Source organism: Apodemus sylvaticus, chromosome 5 (genome assembly GCF_947179515.1).
Source record: "Apodemus sylvaticus chromosome 5, mApoSyl1.1, whole genome shotgun sequence".
NCBI classification, from domain to species: Eukaryota; Metazoa; Chordata; class Mammalia; order Rodentia; family Muridae; genus Apodemus; species Apodemus sylvaticus.
This window is the reverse complement of record NC_067476.1, coordinates 12,798,746-12,823,222: the sequence shown is the minus strand read 5'-3', so window position 1 is coordinate 12,823,222 and position 24,477 is coordinate 12,798,746. Positions and strand designations below refer to the sequence as shown.

The 24,477-nt window shown below is 50.4% G+C and overlaps 1 protein-coding gene across 2 annotated transcripts in view; it reads left to right on the top strand.

Moving 5' to 3' along the window:
* The window catches only part of Mvb12b (multivesicular body subunit 12B), a 155,949-nt gene that overhangs the window by 68,860 nt on the left and 62,612 nt on the right, over positions 1-24,477 (top strand). For both annotated transcript variants that reach the window (XM_052182243.1, XM_052182244.1), the window contains exon 7: positions 14,494-14,588. In XM_052182243.1, the coding sequence (XP_052038203.1) occupies positions 14,494-14,588 (95 nt within the window). The remainder of the gene's footprint in view (positions 1-14,493; positions 14,589-24,477) is intronic.

Sequence of the window (24,477 nt, the reverse complement as noted above, 5' to 3'; positions counted from 1 at the left end):
CTTCTGCTGGTCCTGGCCACTTTCCTGGCCATGGTAGCTCCCAAAGACTGGCTACACAGAAACAGTGACAGTGATGGCACAGTGGCCCTGTGGGCTGAAACCTTTCAACTACACCAGAGAGTGGTTGGGAAGAAATATGGCCACAGAGTGGGCAGGACTTCTGAGTTTCAGGTGCCCAGTGTTTGGGAAATACCTTCAGAAAGTATCTATAGATTGTATAACATGAGTTAGTGTAGAACTAGAAGTCAGCGTGCACTTTCCTACCCTTGCTTCACCCGTGGTTCTATCTGCCAGATATGCAGTCATCAGCTGCAGATGGCACAGAACCCACCCCGCAGTGCCAGGCTGCCCAGCCCCATCTCCAGGACCATATGAGCAATCAGCAAATGCCCTAGCAAGAGCTCCGTGGGCAGGTGCTACTGCCAGCCCTGCTTCAAGGGGAGAAGTGGAGATTAGGAAGTTAGGCCTTTCCTAGTGTCACACAGCTGGTGTCTCAGAGCCCAGGTCTCAGCCCATAGGCTAGTTCCCGCCAGCTCGCAAGCTCCCCCTGTGCCCACTACCTGTGGTTACACGGCCCCTGGTTGTTGAGTTTATTGATCTTTTATTAAGAGCTGGACCTCTGCCTGATTGAGGGACAGCCCTCTGGTACCCAACTATCTTAAACAGGCTGCCTCTCCAGGCTCCAAATCAGCTGCTAGAGGGGAAGTGGGTGGCAGGGACTTCCCAAGGTCTGTAGGGTTAGCCTTAGCCTCCAGAGGCCCCCTAGCTGGATATGACACCAGCAGTCCAAATTCACACGACAGGGGCGGGGTTGGTGCCACTGAGCTGTAGCTGTTGACCAAAGACGGTACAGTCCATCCCTAAAGGTCTCCGTGTCACATTCCTTTAGCACAGCCCCAGGACCCTGCTTTGGCAGGATTGTCTCTGGAGGCATGAGAATACTGTGGGTGCCACCTGCCCAGTTAGGTGCTCGTGGACAGAGCCTGTGGCTAGCTCTGAAGCCAAACCCAGCTTAGTATTGGCGTCAGGATAATTTTGAAGGAGAAATTCCATTAGAATGCAGTTTGGTATTGTTAGATATGAGTGATGACTTTAGGCTGAGCAGTACACTTTTAGATATTAATTTTTAATACTGCTTCTTAGGAAGTCAGGGCTTCTATTTAATGAAGAATTGACTATTAGTCAATATGGTTCCCACCTCTGAGCCACGGCAACCACGATTCTCTCACACCAGGTTTTAACAAGGTGTCTGCTGCTTGCAAATTTGGTAGAACTCTGTAGACTGTGTGACATAGCAAGTGTCTTATTTCTCACAGTGGCAGTTGTGTGGCTTCTGCATGGAGCGTGTCCTGAAAGCTGGGTTGTGGATGCCAAGTCCTTTTTGAGGCCCACCGTCTGGAGCCTCTCTGCTCTGGGCTCCTGCCCGCTCTGAGGCCCACCGTCCCTCTGTCCTGGGTACCTGCCCGCTCCTGGCTTTGGAGAAAGGCTGTTTCAGGATTATGGAAATAGTTGTTTGTGTGTCAGACCAGATTTCTCAGCTCACTTTGGGATTGGTTTTGAGAGCCTGGCCATTTAGAGGAGAATATTTACCTTTTCTCAGTGGGTGCTGACAGTGTGTTTGCAGGTAACTCTATGGAATATTTCACCTGGCTCTCCAGGGGAAGTCTGGCAGCCAAACAAAGTAAAACTGAGCGTTGCCCCAGCACTCTTTCCTGAAGTCTTGCCTCGCTCCACGATAGACTGCTCTGTTTCAAGACAGGGTTTCAATTATTAATTTGGATATTTAATAAAATCCGTTGCCTTCGGTAACTTTCAGAAAACCTTTTGAGTTTATTTAGTTTGGGTTTTTGCCCATGGATTGGGTAAAATTCAATTCAGATATCCTCCTTGAACAGTATATGTTTTCTTTCTAGTTGAATGATATTAATAGTGATTATTAGAATAAATGCCTTTGTTATCATTTCAGCTACAAGTTTTTTAGCATCTTGTATTAAGCATCACGTAAACACTTAAATGCATGTGTGTGTGTGTGTGTGTGTGTGTGTGTTTTCATTTTTGCAACAAAGGTACAGGGTAAATAATCCAGTCCCTTTTTTGAGAGAAGACTGACCTTGGAGAGCTCATGACTTTAGGAGAAAGCAGCGGGAGAGCCCAGGGCCCTCAAGCACACCCTGCTTGCCTGCAAGGAGCCTCCTGGGGTTTCAGCCCTTTGCCCCTGTGTTTCCTATAGCCAGCAGGTATGAACTGGCACCAGAGCAGACACAGCTGTCCAGCCATGGCCCACATCCCACCCCCTCCTTTGCCAGGGCTTTATTCTGCTAACCAAGGTGTTTTCTGCAGCTTGTAAGATGGAGGGGGCTGGAGGAAGAAAGTGTTGCCTGGGTTCTTGGTCAGGGGTCTGGGGCTTCAAGCACCGACCGCCTGGCCGCTCGCCTGCTCTGGGCTCTCACGCATGCAGCTCATTATGAGGCAGCTTGGCCCCCCTGCTCTGGAAAGGCGGCCATGTCAGCTGGAAGGAGATGAGAAGCCAGCCGTGCCCATGTGTTCTTGGTTTTAGAAGTCAGGTCAGTGAGGTTTAGAGACTCTTTAAATATTTCAGTTTATAAGATTAGACTTGATCATCGGGGACGGGAGGGTGGCGCCCCAGGCCCGGCTTGGCTTTTCTCTTCATTTCTTTCACAGGAGAGGTAGGTGTTTTGGCATTGCAGGTTTCAAGTGTAATAAAACCTAAGGGTAGTGAACAAATTCAGTGATTTTGGAGTGCCACAGCAACTCTGAGAGCTTATTCTTTTTATTTATTTTTTTACTTTTTGGAAGGAATTGTGAGTTGAAATATAGCAGATTGGTACAATCCTTGTAAGCTGGGAAAGAGAAACCTCCCAGGCTTTCAGGGAATAGAGAGTCTCTGGCCAGAAAGTGTGTCCTCTCCCTGCTTGGCTCTTCCCAGTGGAGGATTGACAGCATCCTGCAGTCCTTTGAATAGGCGGAACTCTATCCACTCCATGCATGTTCATGGCTGGTGAGCGAGGCCATCATTGTCATCATTGTTGCTAATCCCAGGATCTTAAGGAATCGGGGCTTCCAGTGCTCCCTGTCGCCCCACAACCCAGCAAGTACCTCAAGCTTCCCACTGAAGATGAACATGCCATGAGGATATGCTCCCCTCTCCCCGGGATGTGCCCTCAGTCACCATAGGAACGTGGCGGGGGGGGGGGGGGGGAGTAGGGGAGGGGCAGTCAGCCCAGTGCCCCAAGCAGGGGGACCCTGCCCCTTCCGCCCCAAGTCAGTGGGAGCCCTCTGTTGGCTGTTATTTCCTATCATGTTCACTCTTCATACCTCTTAGATTCTAAATTTCACAAGTAATTTGTCACTTTCAAAGAGCATGTCATTAATAACCATTATTTCTAACTCTTGAGTCTTGTGTGTGTGTCTGTGTGTCTGTCTGAGTTAAAAAAATTGGCCTTGCTGATGGGAAACAGTGCCTCCACATTGATAGATCCAACCCTCCCCACTCCCAGCCCCACCCCCAAGTGAGTTCTCCCCTGTCTGCCTTTAATCACCATGAGGGTGGGTGGCCGCCACAGAGCCTGGCCAAAGCCTACTGGAGCTCATTAGTATTATTGCCAAAGACAGGATTAGAAATTGAGATTTTTTTTTCTTAACTGCTTGGAAAAATTTTCTATTTAACGATTGCATTTTGTTGTTCTTATAAGAGATAGAAGGAGAGAGAAAAAGATTTTCTCATCAAGCATTTGAAACAATAAATAAGGAACCCAAACTTCAGATCTCCCTGGGTGTGGACCCTGAGCCGTTGTCACAAATGCTGCAAAGATGGCATCTGGTCACCCGGGGGCTGGGGTCGAGGGAGCACCTTCAAACCTGCAGACGGGTGGCAGTTAAGAGACAGCATCGCCATCCAGTGCATGCTAATCGCGCTGTTATTCTTAACATTAAAATTCCACTAAAGCACTAATAATTACTGTTAATACCGTCTAGTGGAAAGTTCCAGTAAAGGAGCAGTGGTAGAAACAGTATTTAAGGGAGAGCTGGCGGCAGGAGAAGAATGCAAATAAGCGTTATTAGCCTAATGATTCTGCCGTCGCCATGGTTGTGCGGCACCAGTGTTGTGAATATGTCATCCAGCACCCGTGAATTTGGAAAGTGTGTCAAAACACAACTTCAATTAGTTTGCTCTAATTATGGCTCTGGAGAGTTTGTGACTACATCACTCCTCATTAAAAGAGATTTTCTTATATGGATTAATGTAACATACAAAGGAAAGTTTCAAAGTTCCTGATGCCATTTGCTCCCATCATGAACTTGCTCAGAGCAGGCCTGATAGATCCAGGAGTGTCCTGCTGTGACCGGATGCCGGCGGGAGGCCGCGTGGGGAGGCTGCGGGGAGAGGGACAATGTGGCGGCCTTTATAGGAGGAGGTAGGAGGTCCTCCAAAGGCGGTGATGAGCCGCAGGAATCTGTTAGGAGACATTTGCCACTGTGGCCCCGTCAGTCTGTCGCTGTGCCTGGGCGAGTCCATGGAGCTCAGACGAGGATATAAACCTGAGTGAGGGTGGTGGGAAGACGCGCTTGGCCGTGGGATCCTTCCTGGCAGGGGGATGTGATGAAAGCCAACCGAAGCGTTTTCAAGGGGGCTGAGCTCTGCGCTCAGCCCCCTTGAAGTGCTCGCCATGCACACATACAGGCCCGAGGTCAGCGCGAAAGCCAGATGTGGTGGGTGCGTGAGCACACTGCGCCAGAAACACGGATGAGCAGCTTGTAACTTCTCACAATGTCAGAATTTACTGAATAACAACAGACTCACAAGGCTGAGCGGTTCTGATGACAGCAATTTGTCATGAACCTGCCTTCCGTGGTAGCTTGGCCAAGGCGGATGCGAGCTCTCTCCTTCCTATCTTAATTACTAATGTTAACTCTCATATCACACAGCACGCAGGAAGCAAGTCTGTGTATCTTTTACACGGACGTGGCTTACAGACTGAATATATGCCAAAGAGGCTGCAGCGGGGACCACAAAATCTTAGGAGTGGGCCGAGAGACCATGCTGATTAGCTGATGAACTGGCTGGAGGGAACTGCTGTCAGAACTCCTGGGTGATGAGTAACTGGACTGACTTGACCCTCTAGGGCAAGCCTCAGCACTCCTCCAAGCCTCTGTTTCTCCTTCTCTAAGATGGGGATACAGGCACTCTCTCCTGGTGAGAGTTGAATGGGGGATGGGGATAGACCTGTTGTAGCTGGTGCTCCAGCCTCCCCCTCCCCCGCTCCCAGGGCAGAACAGAACAGGCGTCCTCCTCCCTGCAGAGCTCCAGAGTGTTCTCAGGGAGGGAGCAGCTGGGAAGGGGTTAAGGTGGTAATTGTGTAAGTCTTCCAGGCTTTCTCCCAGTTCTGCGATAATTTGATGAAGAACTTCACCCTAATTAAATATTCAAATTAGGAATAAGTGTCAATATGGCTTCCCATTGCCTGGAACGATGATTAATTGTATTCAAAACTCCAGTGGCCGCTGTAATCTGAGCTGAACCATTGTACCTGATTATTTCTGTGCTGCATTTGCCATGTTTTTGTTTTAAGATTTAAACTAGTAATTGATTTGCCATATGCCGTGGAGCTGCGCACACTTAAAACCTGCGCCGCAGGAACTCGGGGAGTTGTGATTTCCTTAGACTTCCTATGACAGATTTTGCTTTGGTTTTTTGGCTTGTCTAGTGCGTTGTGCTCTGGTGAGGGCTTGGGGATTGCCCATGAGGGAACTCGTTGTATAGGCTGGTAGGCTGGAGTCGCATTGACCAAATGGGCGGCTTGGACAGAAGTCGACAATTTGTGCTTTACAGTTCCTTGGTAAGGTAACACGGTGTGGTAGAAAGATCATGGTTTCCATGACAGCCCAGCCATTTTCTTTAGCTCTGTGACCTTAGGCAACTTTCTTAACCCCTCTGAACCACCGTGTCCCCACCTGTAGAGCATTGTGTACCCTACTGGGTTGTTTAGAGATGGTTACAGGGCATTTGAATAGTGGAGACCATCTTGCTTCCAGGAGCCCACAGGGACAAAGCCTCTGTCATTCCTTCCCCAGAAAGCCCTTCCTTCTCCACCGTCTGACTCCACGCTGTCACCCAGCTCTCAACCCAGCATTGCTTGTGTCTGTGGCATTTTTTGGGTTGTCACTTTGACCCAGGAATTGGTGTTTTGTTGCTTGAGCCATTTCTCCCTTCCTAGGTGAGGCCGCGCAGGAAACTGTCGACAGGTGTTGGCTGTCCCCAACCCCCTATTATTTTAAAACCAAAGCCTGAAACCTTATACTCCTCTAGTCTTTGAGTTTTAGAGATTTTCGCTTTGTGATAGATTTATATGTGTGTTTCGGTTTGTGGCCAGTAGACTGCCGCTGGGAGAGCGTGCTTCACTCTGGCTTCTAGAACCATCTCAGCGCTTAGCACAGTTAGCTCATAGCCGGAGACCTGTTAAAGGCAGATGGGCAGGGCTGGTAAGATGGCTCAGTGGGCAAGGTTGCTTGCCACCATGCTTGACAGCCTAAGTTCTATCTCTGGACCCATGTTAGGAGAGAACTGACTCTCACATGCTAACACACACACACACACACACACACACACACACACACACACACAACCTAAAAAAAAAACCAGGTGGACAGTCTGTGGCTCCTTGTTAAGAGACTGCAGCCGGTTAGGAGAGAACTGACTCTCACATGCTAACCATAGCACTAACACACACACACAACCTAAAAAAAAACCAGGTGGACAGTCTGTGGCTCCTTGTTAAGAGACTGCAGCCGGTGCGCACACCTGTAACAACACTTGTCTCTCAGTGGAGGACCCTGCTCACTAGGACAGTCAGAAAACTTTTGTGGTAAGCACACAACACTCGCCTTCGCTGGTGTGGGAAAATGTCATATCAGACGATAAAAACCGTGCCACCAACAGCGGTGGCATCTGGGAATGGCCTTCAAGAGCACAACAGAAAACAAGTTGGGCCTGTGGCTGTTGAAATTCCGCCTTTCTGTTTCCCAGGACCCAGTCTAAGAACGAGGAGCCTCTGACTTCACTGGGACTCTTTTGGAGGACCTGGAAGCAGGAACATTCTGAGAGGTCTGAGAGGGGTCTCGTGCAGGCCAGGTCCTTGCAGCTGAAAACGATGCATTTTAATTACCTTCAGGGTGAGCCAGCCCCTGAGCATATGGTCCTTAAGAAGCAAGGGTCCCCAGACTGTCAGTGAGTGTAGTCACTGGCCAGGGACCTTTTTCTGACACCGTTGACCAGCTTGTAGTAGGGATGCTCCAAAAGGTGCTGATTAAAACGCCAGCAGGTGCAGGGAAGGCCCGTCCCGCGACTCCCCCACCCTGCTCTGCTCGCACCCTGCTCGCACCAGGTGTTTTCTCAGAGCCTTTTTCTTCATTAAGTGGTGTTCATTAAGCACGTCCTCACACCTGGTGCTGAGGCTGTGCATCGCAGCCGACTTCTTCCCAGTGGTGGTTTGCAGGAATAAAAGGGAATTTCATTTAGCCATTTGCCACCCCACCCCCAGCACTTCAGCTCAGCTGCCATTGCTTTTGAATGGTCCTTCTGCTGTCTCCAGCCCTCCTCCTTGGACTGCCTGAAGGAGCCCCACGCACTTGGTGTAGATGATGAGACAGCTCTTTTACAGCAGTGCCGTGCTGGGGGCTGTCCCCTGTGCCATCTCAGAGTCTTCCCCGGCTTTGCCATCGTCAACTTTCCCACTAGAAGGGAAGCAACATTTCCTCAGAACATTAGCAACGAAAAGCATGAGGTGCGTGTGGTGGGTGCAATCACCCTCCCCTCAACTCAGGGTAACTGCTGATGACACCACAGTCATGTCCCAGAGCCGAACATCCTTCAGGCTCGTTGGCACTGGCCCTGTTGTGCACAGGAGGAGGCTGTCCCTCAGGGCTGTCTGTGACATGCTGTTTTGGAGCTGCCTAACAGCTGTGTTACAGAACAGTATCCAGCTCATCTGTCCCTTCTACTTGTTCTGCCCCTGGCAATGTTAGGAGGTCATCAAAGCTGCCCCATTTTTCTGCCCAAAGCCCCAGTTGGTGCCAGTTGAGGTTCCGCTCCACACACAGCCCTGCCACCAGTTCCTCAGCCCTCTCCCAGCCCTGACCCCCATGGCCACCGTTCTATGTATGTACAACTTTCTATGGTGATCTTACAGTGTTGTCTTCAGGTTTTAGTGAACCCTTATAGGCAGCGCAGAGTTGGCACCCAAGTCCAATCTCCAGCAAACTATGTGCCCACCTGCTTAGCTGGGTACCTGAGGAACTCCCCAGGTACTTCTGCAGGCTGGGCAGCCTCAGCACCTGGCTACCACAGGTTTGGGGATTTTGTACTGACTTTCCAGGTAGTCGTGAGAAGGCCAGCCAGCCATGTGTCCCATCTAAAGCACACCGTTTCCCTCCTCCCTCGCTGTCCTCATGGGTCCAAGGGAGAATGAATAAGCTCTAGTCTGTTTACCCTGTCTACTTCTAGTTAATTCCAAGCTTAGGAGGCATGTGCCACCACACCTTTAATCCCAGATGACCTTGAACTCAGAGATCTCCCTGTCTGAATCTTCTGGGATTCATAGCCACTATGCCTCGAGAGCTCCATGCCAAGATCCAGGTCAAAAACTTGTATCTCTCAGCCTCCAGATTAGGATCACAGGTGAGCCTTCCAATGCTTCCAATGTTGTAGTTTATTCCAGGTCTAGTCAAGCTGGGAACCAGGAAGAGCCACTACACCTGCTCTTACCTAGATGGGAGAGTGGTCAGGCTTTGTTGAAGTGGGATGTGCATATTGTACACTGCGCATATGCTTTGCCGGTGTGCGTGTGTGCACACACATGGGACACAACAAAACCAAGGTCTTGAGTGTGCCCCCACTGTGTGTCTCTGTAAAGCACCCTCCTTCCTAGGTCTAGCCTTTGGATTAGTTTGCATTTTCTAGAGTATTCTAGAAATGGCATCATAGTGTGTGTATTATTATCTGCCATATTTTATTTAATCTAGTCTCCCCAACATTGACCCATCTTGTATGTCAGTAGTCTGTCCCTTTTTGATTGCTGAATTTGATACAAATATAACAAGTATAACAAGTTACTCTCCAGTTACCGGGCTGTACATCTGTCTGTCCTTAGTATTGTCAAAAAGCCTGTAGTGCTTTTGTGAATAAATCTTGGTGTGGAAACGCACTTCCATTTCCTTCTCTGGGTAGAAGTCTGGGAGTGGCTGGCTTGTTTTGAGTGGCTGTATTTAACTTTTGAAAACTGGACTAAAGCTGCTTTCTGATGTGGGTGTGCTGCTGTACTCCTGCCAGAGCTGCCTGACAGGTCCCCTGGTCCTCGCCAAGGGTTGACAGTGTCCATCTCTGATATCTCCCTCTGGAAGGTAGAGGGGGTCGTCGCATTTACTACATTAGAAACTCACATGCCCCTCCCAACTCATGATCAAGTCTTTCCACGGTGAATTTGTATTTTCCTTAGGGACATGTCAGTTCCAAAGTTGTACCCACTTCCATGCTGAGTTGTCTGCTAAGTTGTAAATATTCTGAACAGGCCCCTGTGCCTGTCTTCTCTGGTCTAGCATTTATTGTCATTTAAAAAAATATTTATTATTTTTTTAATGATGTGTGCAAGTACTTCTGTGTGTGGTATATATACAGGTGAGTGCAGATGCCTTGTAGAGTCCAGAAGAGAATGTTGTGGGCCCTTGGAGTCAGAGTTATGGATGGTTATAAACCATCTTACACAGCTGCTGGGAACAACACTCAGGTCCTCTGCAAGAGCATACGCTGTTCTTAGCCGCTGAGCCAGCTGCCTAGGTCTGTGTGTAGTTTGTGATGTCGTGTGTGTGTGTGTGTGTGTGTGTGTACATATAATATATATGTATATACATATATATTATAAAACCCAGGCTGGCCTGGAGCTCGTAGTGATCCTCTTGCCTCAGCCTTCTGTATGCTAGGAGTATAGAGAGGTATATGACACCTCACATGGCTTAGCTTATGCTTTTTAATATCCCATTTAAGGAAAGTCAAATAGCCGGGCGGTGGAGGTGCACACCTGTAATCCCAGCACTCTGGGAGGCAGAGGCAGGTGGATTTCTGAGTTCGAGGCCAGCCTGGTCTACAGAGTGAGTTCCAGGACAGCCAGGGCTATACAGAGAAACCCTGTCTCGAAAAAACCAAATCCAAAAAACAACAACAACAAAAAAAAAAAAAAAGAAAGAAAGAAAGAAAGGAAGGAAGGAAGGAAGGAAGGAAAAAAAGGAAAGTCAAATAGCTCAATATTGTGGAAGTGTTATGACCTGGCATCCCACTCGAAGTCTCAGGAACCCTAGGTCTCTGAAGCATACACTGGAATCTGGTGCTTCAGAAAGTGACCTTCACCCTGGGAGAACAGAATGGAGAAACCCTTACGTGTATGTACAGGGACACAACACAAAACAACAGCCATCTCCACCTGCAGCTTTGCCCCTTCACTGCTGTCCCCCACAGTCTGAAGAGACAGCTGGGTCTGCTGCCACCCAGAAGAACCATCTCCCTTCTATGTGACCATGGGGTCTGAAAGATTGATGGTTGCATTTAAAACATTCACATAGACCTGGAATCAACACTAGAAAATACAGATTTAAATTAGCAAGGAAAAGGCAGAATGAAAGGAAATAAATTGTGCTGGCAACTACTGTCACGTAATAAAATGTCATGTGTAACTGAAGGGCTTTTGTACAGGGCTGTCTGAGGCTTAGTGGCCATGTTAATTGAATAAGGTGCCTCATATTGACTCGGGGCAAGAATGAAATTTCCCTTAGCATCTATTTAGCTGGAGTTGTTGTTGGCAGCGGCCTGATGCTCATCTGTTACAGAACCGCCAGCCCCTCTATGCTGATGCAATGGCTCCGGAAGCAGCGTCCAGCCCCAGCCCTGCAGCTATGGCCTGTGTGCCCAGGGCTGGTCCTGACAGGTCCAGAGGGAGGAAAGCTGGACAAAGGCTCTGTAGGGCTCAGAGGCTGCCCTGTGCCTTTCCATCAACCAGGTGTTGGAAACATTGTTATCTGAGCCAAGTAGCAGTTGTTGGTGTCTGATGATCCCCAGACTCCGAAGGAGAGGGTATCCTGCCCTCTAGCTTTCCTGGTCGTCAGGGGATGTCTCTATGGTCACCGTGTCTGCCCGTGACGTGACCCCTGTTTCTGTTGCACAGTGGGCACCAGACATGGCTACCTCCTGGGATATCTTAGTAGTGGCTGAAGCAGTGCAGCCCTTGACCCAGCTTCAGAATAGTCAAGTGACCAGAGCAGCCCTGGGACAGTCTGCCCCTCCCACCCCGCCGTGCACAGGGCCTGCCGTGCACAGGGCCTGCCGTGATCTCTCCTGGATTTGGCAGGAGCCTGGGGTTGGCAGGTTCAGTTTCAAATGTAAGAACTAGATTTTTGTCCTTGGTTTCATGGGTGCTGCGGGTGCCAGCGTGGTCTGTCTAGCAATTTCCTAAGATTTGTACAAAGGCCTTGAACTATTTCAGCACACAGTTGTATGTGGCTGCAACTGTGCCCCCAGTGTTTGATGTCCGTAGCTTTATAAGTCGTGTCATGAGAAGAGTGTGTACTGTGTATGTAAAGTTATCCTTGAATCAGAGGGAGCTACATTCTCCAAACCATTAACCAGCCCACTCTTGAGGACGAGAAAGAGGCAAGTGGGAAGCCTCGCTGGAAGATTCCCCAAATTATCCCTAATTACAAGTCAAAGTCAAGTTCATTCAACAAGTCCTAGACAACTTTATAGAGGGCTTTGTTCTCAGCACTGGGGGATTGAGAGAAGAAAACATAATGCAAATCAAACCCTGCCCCACAGAGGGAGCAAGGTGGGCAGCACTATTGGAAAAGAATTCTTGGGGGCTGGAGAGATGGCTCAGCTGTGAAGAGCACTGGCTGCTCTTCCAGAGGTCCTGAGTTCAATTCCCCGCAACCACATCTGTAATGGGATCCAATGCCCTCTTCTGGTGTGTCTGAAGGGAGTGACATTATACTCACATAAAATAAATAAATCTTTAAAAAAAAAAAAGAAAGAAAGAAAAGAGAAGAGAAGAGAAGAGAAGAGAAAAGAAAAGAAAATTCTTGGGATGGACCTAGGGTGGTCAAAGCCGCTTTAGGTGAGGCAGCCTGGCCTGGAGAAGCCAGCCTCTGCAGAACAAGCACAAAGGCCTGGAGGAGATCTGAAAGCCACTGGGATGGGGCACAAAAAGCTGAGGCTGGGATTGGCCAATGTGGGCGTGGGGGCTGGGCTAGCCGACAAGACCTCACATCCATGGGGTCCAGTTAAGGCAGAGGAAAGTCCCCAGTGGATTTGCGTGGGCTCCTCTCTCAGGCCCTCAGGAGCCAGGGCCCGGATGGCTACAAGGAAGAAAGGGTTTATTTGGGCTCACACTCTGAGGATACAATCTATCCTGGTGGAGAAGGCACGGGGACAGGGACTGAGGCAGCTGGTCACATTGTGTCCACAGCCAGGAAGCACAGAAAGATGGCCCGGGTGCCAAGCTTGCTTCCTCCCGATTGTTCAGACAGGGCCCCATTGCCGTGGGATGTTGCTGTGCAGAGTTAGGTAGGTCTTCCCACCTCAGCCTGATCCGGGAAACTCCCTTCCTGCCATGCCCAGAGACTTGTTTCCATGGAGATTCTAAGTCCCATCAAGTTGACAAGATTAACCCTTGTACCAGTTTAAGGGGTTGGCTGATGCTCACCCCCTGGTTCTGTGACACTTGTTTTGTTTGCACCACGACCTGTGTCTGCTGACAGATGACATGTCTCTTCAGAGGCCACCCAGCTCCCAGGTGCTAGCATTGAGACCGGATCCCGAATCCAGTGAGCTCGTGGCCCTCTTACCCACAGTGCACTGCTGCCTGCTGGGGTTGCTATGGTAGGTTGTGGCAGGGATCGTGAATCTGTGGGATCACTGGCTTCAGAACAATGGCCAGGACACTGCCACCCAGCATGAGTGACCTCTCTCTCTAGCCTGGGTCCAAGTTCTGAGGCAGCATAGCTTTAAATAAAGTTATTGCCTCCAGAAGATTCAGGGATCTGTGCTCTCATTCCCATCTCTTCAGAGACCTCTCTTCTCTGAGTCACCTTCTGTGGGAAGGCTTAGGCCTTGGGTATGAGGCTGGCCACCCTGTGTCTGGCACTGGGAACTGCAGTTGAAACTTGCCTCAGATTCAGTTCCTCTCACCTGAGGATGTGTCCTCGGCCCCAGGTCTCCGCTTCCTTCCTGAGAGAAGAGGTGGCGAAAGTGTAGGGACTTGAGTTCACTTTAACATCTGCCTGCTGAGTGGCTCTTCCCTCAAAGACTTGGGCTTCTGTCTGCCCCCTTATGTCCACACTCCCATGCCCCTCATGTCACCTCATGTATGTATACAGAAACCGTCCCTCTCTGAGTTCTGGATGCTGTGGCCACTCCTTTCTTCCTTCACCCACCCGCTTCTCTCCATGGCAGAGAGGCCTGGCACCCACAAGTCCTTTTGGGAAACACCCTGCAGAGAACTGCAGTGCCTGAGCCAGCAGCCCTTGATGCTGCAGAAAGACCAAGGGGATTATGTCCAACACTTGACTGGGCCAACAGGCATCCAGGAATTGGCCTGGGACAGAAACTGTCCTAGCAAATAGGGAACAGAGTTGACATGTGCCCCTGCTGTTGAGTTGACATCTGTCCTGCCGCTGAGAACATCTCAGCCCTGAGAGAGAACATCCAGGCGGCTGGGTGAGGCCTTGAAGGGTGAGCCGGGATTCGATGATTGCCCCACCAGGATCTTTGCACTAATAGCTGGATGTAGCCCACACACTGGTAACTGAGCCATCCAAGGCAGTTGCAGGCAGGCCTCCAGGAAGCTGGCAATGCCCCTGCGCTCCCCAGACCTGCTGGGCCTGACTCCCCATCGCCGTGGTTCTCCTTGCAGTGTTGTCTGAAGGCAGCTGTGAGCATTGAGCGAGTGGGTGCTTGCGCTGGACTCAAGCTCACTTCCCCATGCCGGTCACAGGCTCCTAGCCAGCTTCGTGGGCCTATGGGAGGTGCTTTCCATGAGCATATACTGTGTGGGTCAGGACGTACCAGGGGGACAGGACACAGTGACTCAAAAACAGGTGCCACGCTCACTGTCAGAGGTTGCTAGCCTCCTACCTGAGTGAAATCCTTTACACCCTGTGGTGGATGTGGAAATCACTCTTCCCAGCCCAGGTGCTGATCGTACTGATGCTATGGGTTAGACTGTTGATGGAAGAAAATGGCTGTTGGCTGGTTTCTTGAGAAGGCTAAGGCTGAGGAAGAAGATGGAGGTTTACTGCCCTGGTCTGCATCCTTCGCCTGTCCCTGCCTGCTCTGCCACTCCAGAATGCTGTTCAGTTATGGATGGCATCATGTACTCTCTGAGGCTAGGGGCCACAGCACCCTCCTTGTAACCACCTTTCTCCCGTCTCTCTCAGGCACATCTCCCTAACACTACCGGCTACCTTCCGAGGCAGAAACAACACCAGCACAGACTATGAGTACCAGCTCTCCAATCTGTATGCCATATCAGGTATGTGAGCCATCATAGGCCAGTGCAGAACTGTGCCTGTGGTCACTTTCTGCATGCTGCTGCCTCTCAGCCCCTGGCCATGCTGTCCCCTCCCCGCAGAACCTGGCCTTCCCTTTTGTTTGCGTTGGAACTTTGAGAAAGGCCAGTGGCGTGTTTGGAAGCTAATGAGGTGCACTGCGTTGCTTTCTCAGCTTGGGGGGACACTCACCACATCCAGAAGGCAGGCCCCACTGGAAAACAGCCCTGCCTGCCATGTCCCTGCCTGTCCTCACCTCAGGTTCTCACAGGCGGTATGTGTCCAACAGGGACACAGCCTGTTCCCCTTGCACACCCAGAGTCCGTGTCTGTGGTTTCTGAGCTCAGCCTGGAAATGGATAGTGTTCCTGAGGCAGGAACTTCACCAGAGAGGAGAAATGGGGCAGCCTCCCTGCAGAACAAAGATTCATGAGGTGTGAGGCCATACAGGTGACTCGCTAAGAGCCCAGGAAGCCCACAAACATCCCCATCACCGGGGCCCCAGACAGGGGTGTTTGTCTGTCAGGGGAGCAGGGGAAAGCAGCGCCACTTACCAGCACACATCCTTAATGCTGAGTGACATTTCGAACACGGGAACATGACATCCATTCATGTCCCATAATGAATCGGTTATTTAAAAGGTAATCTCTCTCTCTTTTCTAAAACCTGCAACTTTGGGTTACTAAATAGGTGAGCCCCCACAGCGGCGTAGTTCCTGCCAGTGTGCATTCCTCTCGCGATGATCGCTCCCTAATAGGTTTGGAAGTGAAAGGAAAGGCAGATTGGTCCATTTCTGGGTGACATTCCTGCTGGGAAGGGGGAGCCCCAAGTCCCAGCTCTGGCTGTGCTCCAGAAGCCAGGGCAGGGGGCGAGGGGCAGGTCATGTGTGTCTAAGAAAAGTGTCTCTGGAGAACACTGCTTCCATACCACGACTATTTCAGGAGAGTCATCGGGACCTTAACAAGTGTGGAAGAATGGCCTGTTCTGTAGCAAAGCTAACTGTTTCCCAGATGCTTGATGACAGAGAGGTGCATACCAGGACTGGGGAGCCCAGGGCCACTCCCCACAGACCCCCTCACACACCTCCTCTGCCTGCAGCTTGCACATCTCACAGCTCTGGCACCAGGCAGCACCCACCCCCACCCCCACCCCCCACCTCCCTTGTCCTCTGATGGCTTTCCCAGCTGGTGATGCTGCCTCAACAAACAGCCCACAGGGCACATGCTTTGGTCTGGTAAGAATGTTATCATCTGCTCTGGACCGCCCACCGCTTCCTCAGTGCAGTGTTGATGAAGTGTTGACTGGGCTCATTTCAGCTGCTGGTTTAGCAATAGCAAGGTAACAGCCTCAGGACATGGGGGAAGTGGGTCAGAAACTTCCTGTCCCATTTAGATCCATGACAAACTGTGGGATTTTCATCTTCAGAGGTGGTGGAGGCTCTAGCCTGGGCCACAGGCAGCTCCGGTCTCCTCAGCAGCTGCAGGGCCCAAATCACTCGGCTAGGAGCCGCCTCTCACAGGGCCACCAGAAATATCCTGCAGGCCCTGGGGCGCCATGGTAGGCCTACAGGCTCACCGTGGCAACTAGTGGAGGGGGAGCTGGGAAGTCCATCCACTCCCTTCCATTCCCCCATATCTTCTCCCCACCTCTATCTTGCTCTAACTCAAGGGTACAGAGACCACCCTGTCTCTGGCGCCCCCCACATCTCAGTTTGGTGTGAGATAAGGGTTTCTAGACGTTTAATCCAAAATCAGTTAAGGTGACCCATGCCCCAGGCACCAAGCCCCGTGCTGACTCCCCAGCAGTGGAAGTTCTGAAAACCATGGCATGACTCCTCTCCTCCCAGCCACCTGTGCAGACCATGACACCCTTCCAGTGCTGAGCCCTCGATGCATGCTCCCTGTGGTCCCTGAAGATAGCCATAGTCATTTGATAATGTTGGGCCCTTTCTGAGATAAGGAGATGTCGGAACAGTGTGGCTAGGAATGTACAATGCAGCCCTGGTGAATAAGTGTGGGGCATTTCCTCTCCAGTTCTCTTCCCTGAGCCAACACAGAGCACACACAGAGCCGCAGCTCCGAGCTCCTGTGGCAGCAGAAGAGACCATACAGGATGCTGCCAGGCAGACATGTTGAGCTAGCATCTGTTCTGCCCAGGAACACCAGACAAGTCCCTTGTCATGTGACCTGCTACCTGCATGCTTCCGGGGTCAAGGGCCACCACCTCTGTCAGCCTGTTCCCTGTCTGCAGCCTCCCTTCGCCGAGCCAGGCTCTGCGTTTTCACAGCTGTGTAGTGGATTTCGGGGCTCAGCACACACCAGGCACATCAGCCATGACCTACCCAGTCCCGAGAATAGTTCTTGTTGGTGGAAGTGGGTGAGAAACTCGCTGGCTCGGTGCAAGAGTCCTGAGTGCTCATATCCCTTTAGCTGCCATCTTGACACCCCCTCCCCCCCCAAAAAAAACCATGAAGCAGTCATTTGGCCCTCAACCTTCTTCTCCTGGGGAATGTCTTCTAGAAAATTCTTACAGATGTGCAATCTTATCAATAGAAGAGCTGGGGACCCACAGTGAGGACTGTTGCTTTTTAAGTTAATACCCTGAAGCAAGGAGAGAAAATGTGTGGGGGCGTCTCTCAGTTGTTCAAGGCAAGGGTGTCCTACAAACTGCCGGTTCAATGCCTGGCTTTTTAGCTAGTCATAAATTAAAGCAACGTACACAGAATGTCATCTTGTGATGAAAAAAACTAGTTGAATCTTCAGTGAAATCTCTTTTTTAAAATATAAATTCTAGAAAGATCCACACCAACGTGTTAAGGCATTTTCTTCTTGTGTGGGTGAGCAGTGGCTTGTGCCTCTCTGACTGTCCCCTCTCATGCTGTCCTTTCCTGAGTGAGCTCCAGAGTCACATGACTGCCGCCTGTATGTCCCTCTGAGATATGTCCCTCTTGGCCTCAAATGGATCTGACTAGACATTTCACAACCAACCCTGAAAATGGTCCCCAGCTAATTTTTTTAGCATATCTTATTTTGTTAGGATACTTTTTAAAAGATTATTTTTATGTATATGAATATCTGTATTGTGTGCTTATGTTGTGTGCCTGACTAGTACTCACAGAATCTAGAAAAGGGCACCAGATCCCCTGGAAATGGAGTTACAGATAGTTATGAGCCCCAACATGGGTGCCGGGAATTGAACCCAGGTCCTCTGGAAGAACAACCAGGGAGGGCTCTTAACTACTGAGCCATCTTTCCAACCCAGCATCTCTTATTAATGAAAAGTCTTCTATGCTGGCATTTTAGCCCTGTCAGCAGGGGGCAAGGACAGAGGCACAGCTGTACTATTTTGCCCACAGTGCCTAGGTTCTTTTAGGATCCTAGACTCAAGTAAAGCAAGAAACACTTGACTTTGATATAAAAAGGAATTTCAGGATGAGACAGCATGAAGCAGGGTCATGGTTTGTTAAACTAGAAAGGCATCTCTGCAAAGAGTAAGGCGTACCCAGAGCACGGGGCTTTGGGGTGAGGAGTGGGGTATGGGGGTGGGAAGGTTCTCAAAGCAGGCCTCAACTCAGCTGCATACCCAGCAGCAGCTGTGTGCAGCGTTTCTGTGGCTCTGGAGCTGACCTCAGGTGTTCCTTAAGGTACCACCCCTCCTTTTCTGATAAAATTGGTTTCAGACTCTGAATGTTTCTTGGATAAAACTTAGAGCCACTGCAGTCTCACAAAGAGTTCAGGATGTTTCCTTTCTCTGTAGGGGGTTTCTGATTATACTTTTAGAAAACTAGGTTTTGGAGAAGTGTGTTGGAATTCTGGAGACTCAGATGGTAAAAGCTTCATCCAGACCCTGGAGTGAGGGGCTCCTCTCCTGGCCTTGCCTATCGTGTTTCCTAGAGGCTTTCTTCTTATAACTTTCTTCAGATGTTTAGATGTCTGACCATCCAGTAGCTTCTGTTTCACCTGGTCTAAGGATGATTTTAGGTAGAGCCCAAAATACATACAACGAAATCAACCTGGATGGAAGAAAATGATAGGGTAGGGCCAGGGGAATTGGGTACGGCTGGCAGTGGGTTCTGGGTTTGGCCCTGATCTTGGGTGAGTAAGATTGTTGGGAAGGTACTAAGTATCCTTTTCCTTGATCACAGAGAATGGTCTTTCCTCCCAGAACACTGCAAGTGGAGGACAACTCCATGTATGCAGTCCTAAAAGTGGAACGAAATGAGCCGAGAGGCCATGGGTGCGCGCCTCGCTGCAGCCAGCCCTGTCTCTTGAGCTCTGCTCCAGGTGGATAATAATCCCACAGATACGTATTGAAAATCACAGGTCCGTCAGGCAACTATGGATATGGGTGAGAGAACTATAAATATTTACATTCATGGGCATTCAATTCTATTCATAGCACACCCTACTTTCTGTGCCAGTCATGGCGTTTGATGACAACAGTCGACGTGGCCTGGGGAAGGTATACGTTCTCAGTTGAAATGGCCTGCATCACTGGAGACCTATGTGAGAAAAATAACCTAGGGCACTGGGTGCACCTCCTCAGCTCCTGCTGTCCCACACTATGCCAGGCGACTACCAGGAGGGGCACAGCTATAGCAGAGGACTCCTGAGGGAAGGGTCTCCATGCCATCTCCTCACCCAGGGTGCTTCTTCAGCTGCATGGCAGACAGACTTAATGGCTGAGCCTCCAAAGCAGCGGGAGCTAGGTGCCCAGGCCGTGGTTGACTGCAGTTATAAGCTTCACGAAATTGCCTTTTTAAAATAGTTTTTGAAATTAAAATATAATTATAGTTTCTCCGTTCCCTTTCCTCCCTCTAATTGCCCTTTAAACCCCAGAAAACTCTTTTCCTTTTTTTGGAGGGAGGGCATTGAAGGTAGAAAACTTAAGCAAATACAAATGAAGACTGACAAGCGAGGAAACCCAAATGCCTCCGGCCAGAGGAGGCACCACAGTGCAGAAACACAGGGTCCAGTGCTGAGAAGAGATGGGGCTCGTCCTTGTCACCCCCCAGGCAGGGGCCCAAATTCTGATCTGCCCTGGGTCAGTGGGGGCGGCTCCATGGCCTCTGCTCCCCACTCGCCAGTGTTGGGATTTTCCACAAACACCCCTAGTTTTCTCTTTGATTACTAAAAGAACATCTTCCTGGCCTCTGGGGCTGATCACTTAAAAACAAGATCCTTTCAAGATGCTTGGTCCCAAGGAGGGTTCAAGGTACCTGGGTTGAAGTCTGTCCTCTTGTTAGGGCAGACAGGAGGACACTTTTCTCTGAAACAGAGATCTATGGCTGAGCTGAGGAGCTCTGGCATGGGCGGCGAAGGCACGAAGCAATTAAAAATAATTAATGATTTCTGAGGATCAGCCTTTCTCCATGCAGTTTGAATCCAGTTCTCATTTAAATTAGAAGATGGACATTTAATTATCAGTATTATGAAACTCGTGATTTATACATTTCATCCAATGGGATAAAATGTCTGCCAGCAGCTCTTCATCTTGTGGCAGAGTCTGTCTGTCTCGGGAAGGGGGTCATACTTTATGGCAAAGAGACTGTGTGTCTGGGTGGGAGTGCGGCTTGTTTGGAATTACCAGCTGCACAAACAGAACATTCCACCCCAAACATGGTTCCTTTTATTTCCAGTGACTTGTCTGTCTATCTGTCTCTCTCTCTCTTTCTGTGTTGATCTGTCTGTCTCTGTGAGGAAGGGAGATGTGATTGCTCATACCTGTAATCCCAGCACTAAGGAGGCCAGGCAAGGCTCGAATCGCTGTGAGCTCTGGCTAACTTGAGCAACACAGCATGGCCCAAACAAACCCTGAGACTCTGCCTGCCCTGTGCCTCAGTGGAGCTTTTCAGGCTTGGCGTGAGGCTCAGACAGCAGGGTGGCCCAGATCTCCTGTGGTGTGCAGAGTGTGGACTTGGGCAACACTTGGTTCCACTTGTGGCACGCTGTGGGTCTCCTTTTAGTTCATACATGAGCTGGATGGGTCACTAGTGATTGCCACCAGTGCTGCCTCTGTGTTCCCAGCATCCCTGTGTTCCCAGCATCCCTGTGTTCCCAGCATCCCTGTGGCCTTTCTCTTCTGTGGACATGCTCTTGCGGCCTGAAGTGATGTTGCATCTCCCACCTCTACTTTCCATTATCTCCTGGCGTGCTGGGGATACCTGGGGTGACTTAGAAAGGTGTTAGGAGAGTGCCTGTGTAGGCATCGAAGGTCCCAGTCGGGAGTGGCCACTTGATGCAGCCGCAGAGTGCATTGTGGGAAGTTCCGGAACACCTCTGACAGCAGTGCTGAGGCCCAGAGGGAAGTGAGTGGCGGCATGGTGGCAGGGGTGGGAAGGACTTTTGTTACCACAGTGGGATCTGTGGCTCACAGTGTGTATCCTTGGCCCAGCTGTGACTGGCAGTGAGATCAAGTCTACAGAAAACTATAATAAGGAGAAGATGAGCTGAACAGAAGGACGGGAATTGATCACCCAGCGTATTTGTAGATCCTGATGTAAAGGGGTGGCTGACAGGTGGCCAGGTTCGCTCTGTACACAACCATGTGTGTGCTGTCAGGCGCACGCACACTGCCTTGTTTCGATTGATGAATTGCCTGCTTTCTTGATTAAACCTTCCGTCACTTAAGAAACAAAAAGCCTGTGTTTAGATGGCAGAGTGGGACATGTCAAAAAAATCTGTCTCCTTTACCTTTGTGCAGATGTGGGCACAGACTGTAACATGTATTATTAAAATGAATGTGGCATTTACTGTGCATTATTCCTTCCCTGGGAGAAAGGACTGTAAATTATATGCTAATAATAAGCTTTAACCCTTTCGAAATGCAGAAAGATTTAAGAGTGCAAATCCTCACCGAGGCCTGGCTAATTGGATATGCTCGGTACATTCCCCGTGGCCGCCATGTCACAGGAGTTAATGAACACTACGCATAGGCACGTTCATGGGGCACTCACAGCTCGGGCCAGTGCCTGTGCAAGGCTCCATGGAGGGGCTGAGCCTGACACCCTGCCCGTGGCCCACGACTGGCCTGTGCCCTGTGAATCCTCAGCTGGAATGTTAGCATGGCCCCTCCTCATTTTCTACAACCGACCTTGACTGGGCTTGTGGTCTAGCCCAAGCAGCTGCTGAGACACAGGAGCGCTCCACCACTTGCCTGCTTGAGCAGACGTTCTAAGCTGCTGTCCTGCTGTCCAAGTGGCAGACGCTCCCTCCAAGCACCTTCTGAGCTCTTCATCTGCCAGTCAGACCTGCATGTCTCCATGTCCCAGGTCACCAGTGACTGCGTCCTTCCAGACCTCCCCTGCCCAGGACTAGTCTGCCCTTTGACACATCGCCCCTGTCCTGCCGGCCTCTGTGTCCTTGCTTCCGGCTCTCCGTTTGCACCCAGCACAGCAGCAGCTCCACCCACCTCACCTTTTTGTGTCTTTCCCAAGCTATCTTCAAAGACCTATTGTCAAGTTCTCTTCTCAAAGCCTTTAGGGTCCCTCTGCCCCAGTCTGCCATCCTCCTGGCTCACCCTACACTTGTCTTGTGCTAAGCATCTCCAGTAGACAGAGGCCTGTTCGAAAGCCTGGGGGTGGGCTTCTCCCCTTTCTAAGTCAGGAAGATGTAGGTAAAACAGTCCCAAGAAGGAGTAAGGCTGCTAGCCTCGGCTCATCCAGCTGACTCTGGGGGTCCATGGCAGGCTCTGTGAGCAACAGGAGACCTGTGACAAAGGCTGTCACGTCATATCCAGAATTTTGACACACGCTACCCAGCTTTCAGAGAGAGAAATGCTGGGTGCAGCCTCCCAGGTCGTACACTGCAAGCATGCATGAAGAGCGTCCCCTGGAGGCTTGAAGTATGCTCAGGCAGGTGATGCACTGCTGTAGCTACTCTCACACCTGGGAAATACAAGAAGTGTCCGCCCCCTCCCCCTCCCTAATTGGTGGGAGGACTGGGGCTTAGTAAAAACAGTGTGTAAGGCAGGAAGTCTTGTGGGAACATGGCGCTCCTTACTCACTTTCTCTACTGGATGTGACCTGTGGAGGAGCCCAAAGATTTGAGAGGAGTCGTGACTCAGGACACACTGGCCCATGCCCAGCATGGTCGTCACTTCAGCCTTGTGCTCCCTCACACAAGCCTGATGGATATGGTCACTTCTGAATGTTAGGGAAATCTGTTCTCCCCACCGCAGGCCAGAGAAATGGGCAGGAAAGGCTCTCTGCCACAGTTGAGCCGGCGTCTCTGGAAGCCAGGGTGCAGGCATGCATCACTTAGAAGTGGGCTGTTTTCTGTGGCAGGCAGCCCACAGGCCCTTCTGGGGAGGCGACAGGATGACGGCTCAGGGGCAGGAAAGAGGGGAGTGCCAGGCAGGCAGAGCCTGCCAGCAGCATCTATAAAATCTTCCTGTATGTGCCTTTGGTGTCTGCAGGAAAAATCCTTGATGGAGCTGCTGGCTGCCAGCGCCTTTGTGTGCACTGCTGCCCGCTGCAGGGGGGGGAGCACCAAGACCTATTCCAGCTTCGTCATTGTGGAAATAAAAATATTATGAGGTGACAGGTACTTCAGAGCTCTTAAGAAGGTGGCTGACTCCCACTGCGTTCTCAGTATGTGTTTGGTTTGAAAGCCTGGCAGAGCTTGGGCAGCAACACCTTAAACCCATAGGTGAGGCAGACAAGGGGCCTTGGAGGGACCTTGGCAGGGACTTTCAGATCGACTTCAGGCCTGAGTTTCCTACAAGGGATCTAAGCAGAACCAGACCTGGATGGATGCCCCATCTCCCAGGTCAGTTTGACAGAAACAATTGCAGTTGTCTGAGACAAGGTGTGGCCGCACCCCAGCAGGGCCACAGGTACCCTAGATACATGTAGCTCAAGGTGGTCCAAGATCCTGCCTGGTGCTGTGTAGCTACAGGCCCTAGACCTCACAGGTACTCTCTTTACACACCACCCTGACAGAGAACAGATTTCTGGGCACTCCTTCCTCCCTGTGCGTTTATCTTCTCACAATTTCCTTCCTGGCAGAGGACCTCACTGCAGGCCTAGCCCAAAACATACCAGTAATCAAGGAAGTGTACTTAACCCCGGCGCTTCATCTGCTCCTGACACCTCTGCTGGAGTTTGTTCTGGACACTGCTGTCTGCAAAGGCTTGCGTATCAAGATTGCCTATTGTTCTGTTCCCCATGGATGTGTCTCTTGCAGTAATCAACCATCAGCTGAGAAGGGAGGAGAGGATATTAAGGTAACATCTTTCATTTAAACACATTTAGGGAGCTAAAATAGATGAAACATATCTATTTTATTAAAATAGATGGAGTTAATAGAAATAATGTATTTAATTATACCTGCACTTCCCCTGGTTCTTCACGTGCAGAACCCCTGAGTGCACTGTTTGTGCATTTTGTCACTAATTTAAATCCCAAGACAATTCTAAGTGGGAAAAGGAGTTTAGAAAGATGGGCCCGCCCAGGGTTGCACCCAGGACTGAGATTTAAATCCAGGTTTGGACATCAGGCCCTGAGGCCATGATTCTCGTTCAGTCCAGATTGTTGTATGTTTCTCTCCCTTTGTCAGCCTGAAAGTTGAATATGTACAAGCCCAAATGATTTGTGAAAGCACTCAGATGTCAAGCTATCCCCCAGTATGCTGGAAATCCCTAGCACCCCAGCCTCTCGGAGAGGCCTTGAACATGTGGCTGACTAGAATCACTAAGTCCCAAGGGCATCAGGAGCAGGCAAAGACACCATGGGAGTGACTACGGCACTCTAGACCCATTCGCAGGTCCTTTCTAGGACAGCTGGGGGACGAAGGCTGCGCCTTCAACAACCCCTTATCAGGAGGCTGGGCCTGTGACTTGTGCTCTAGTCTTGGTCTAGAGATCTCTGTGCACC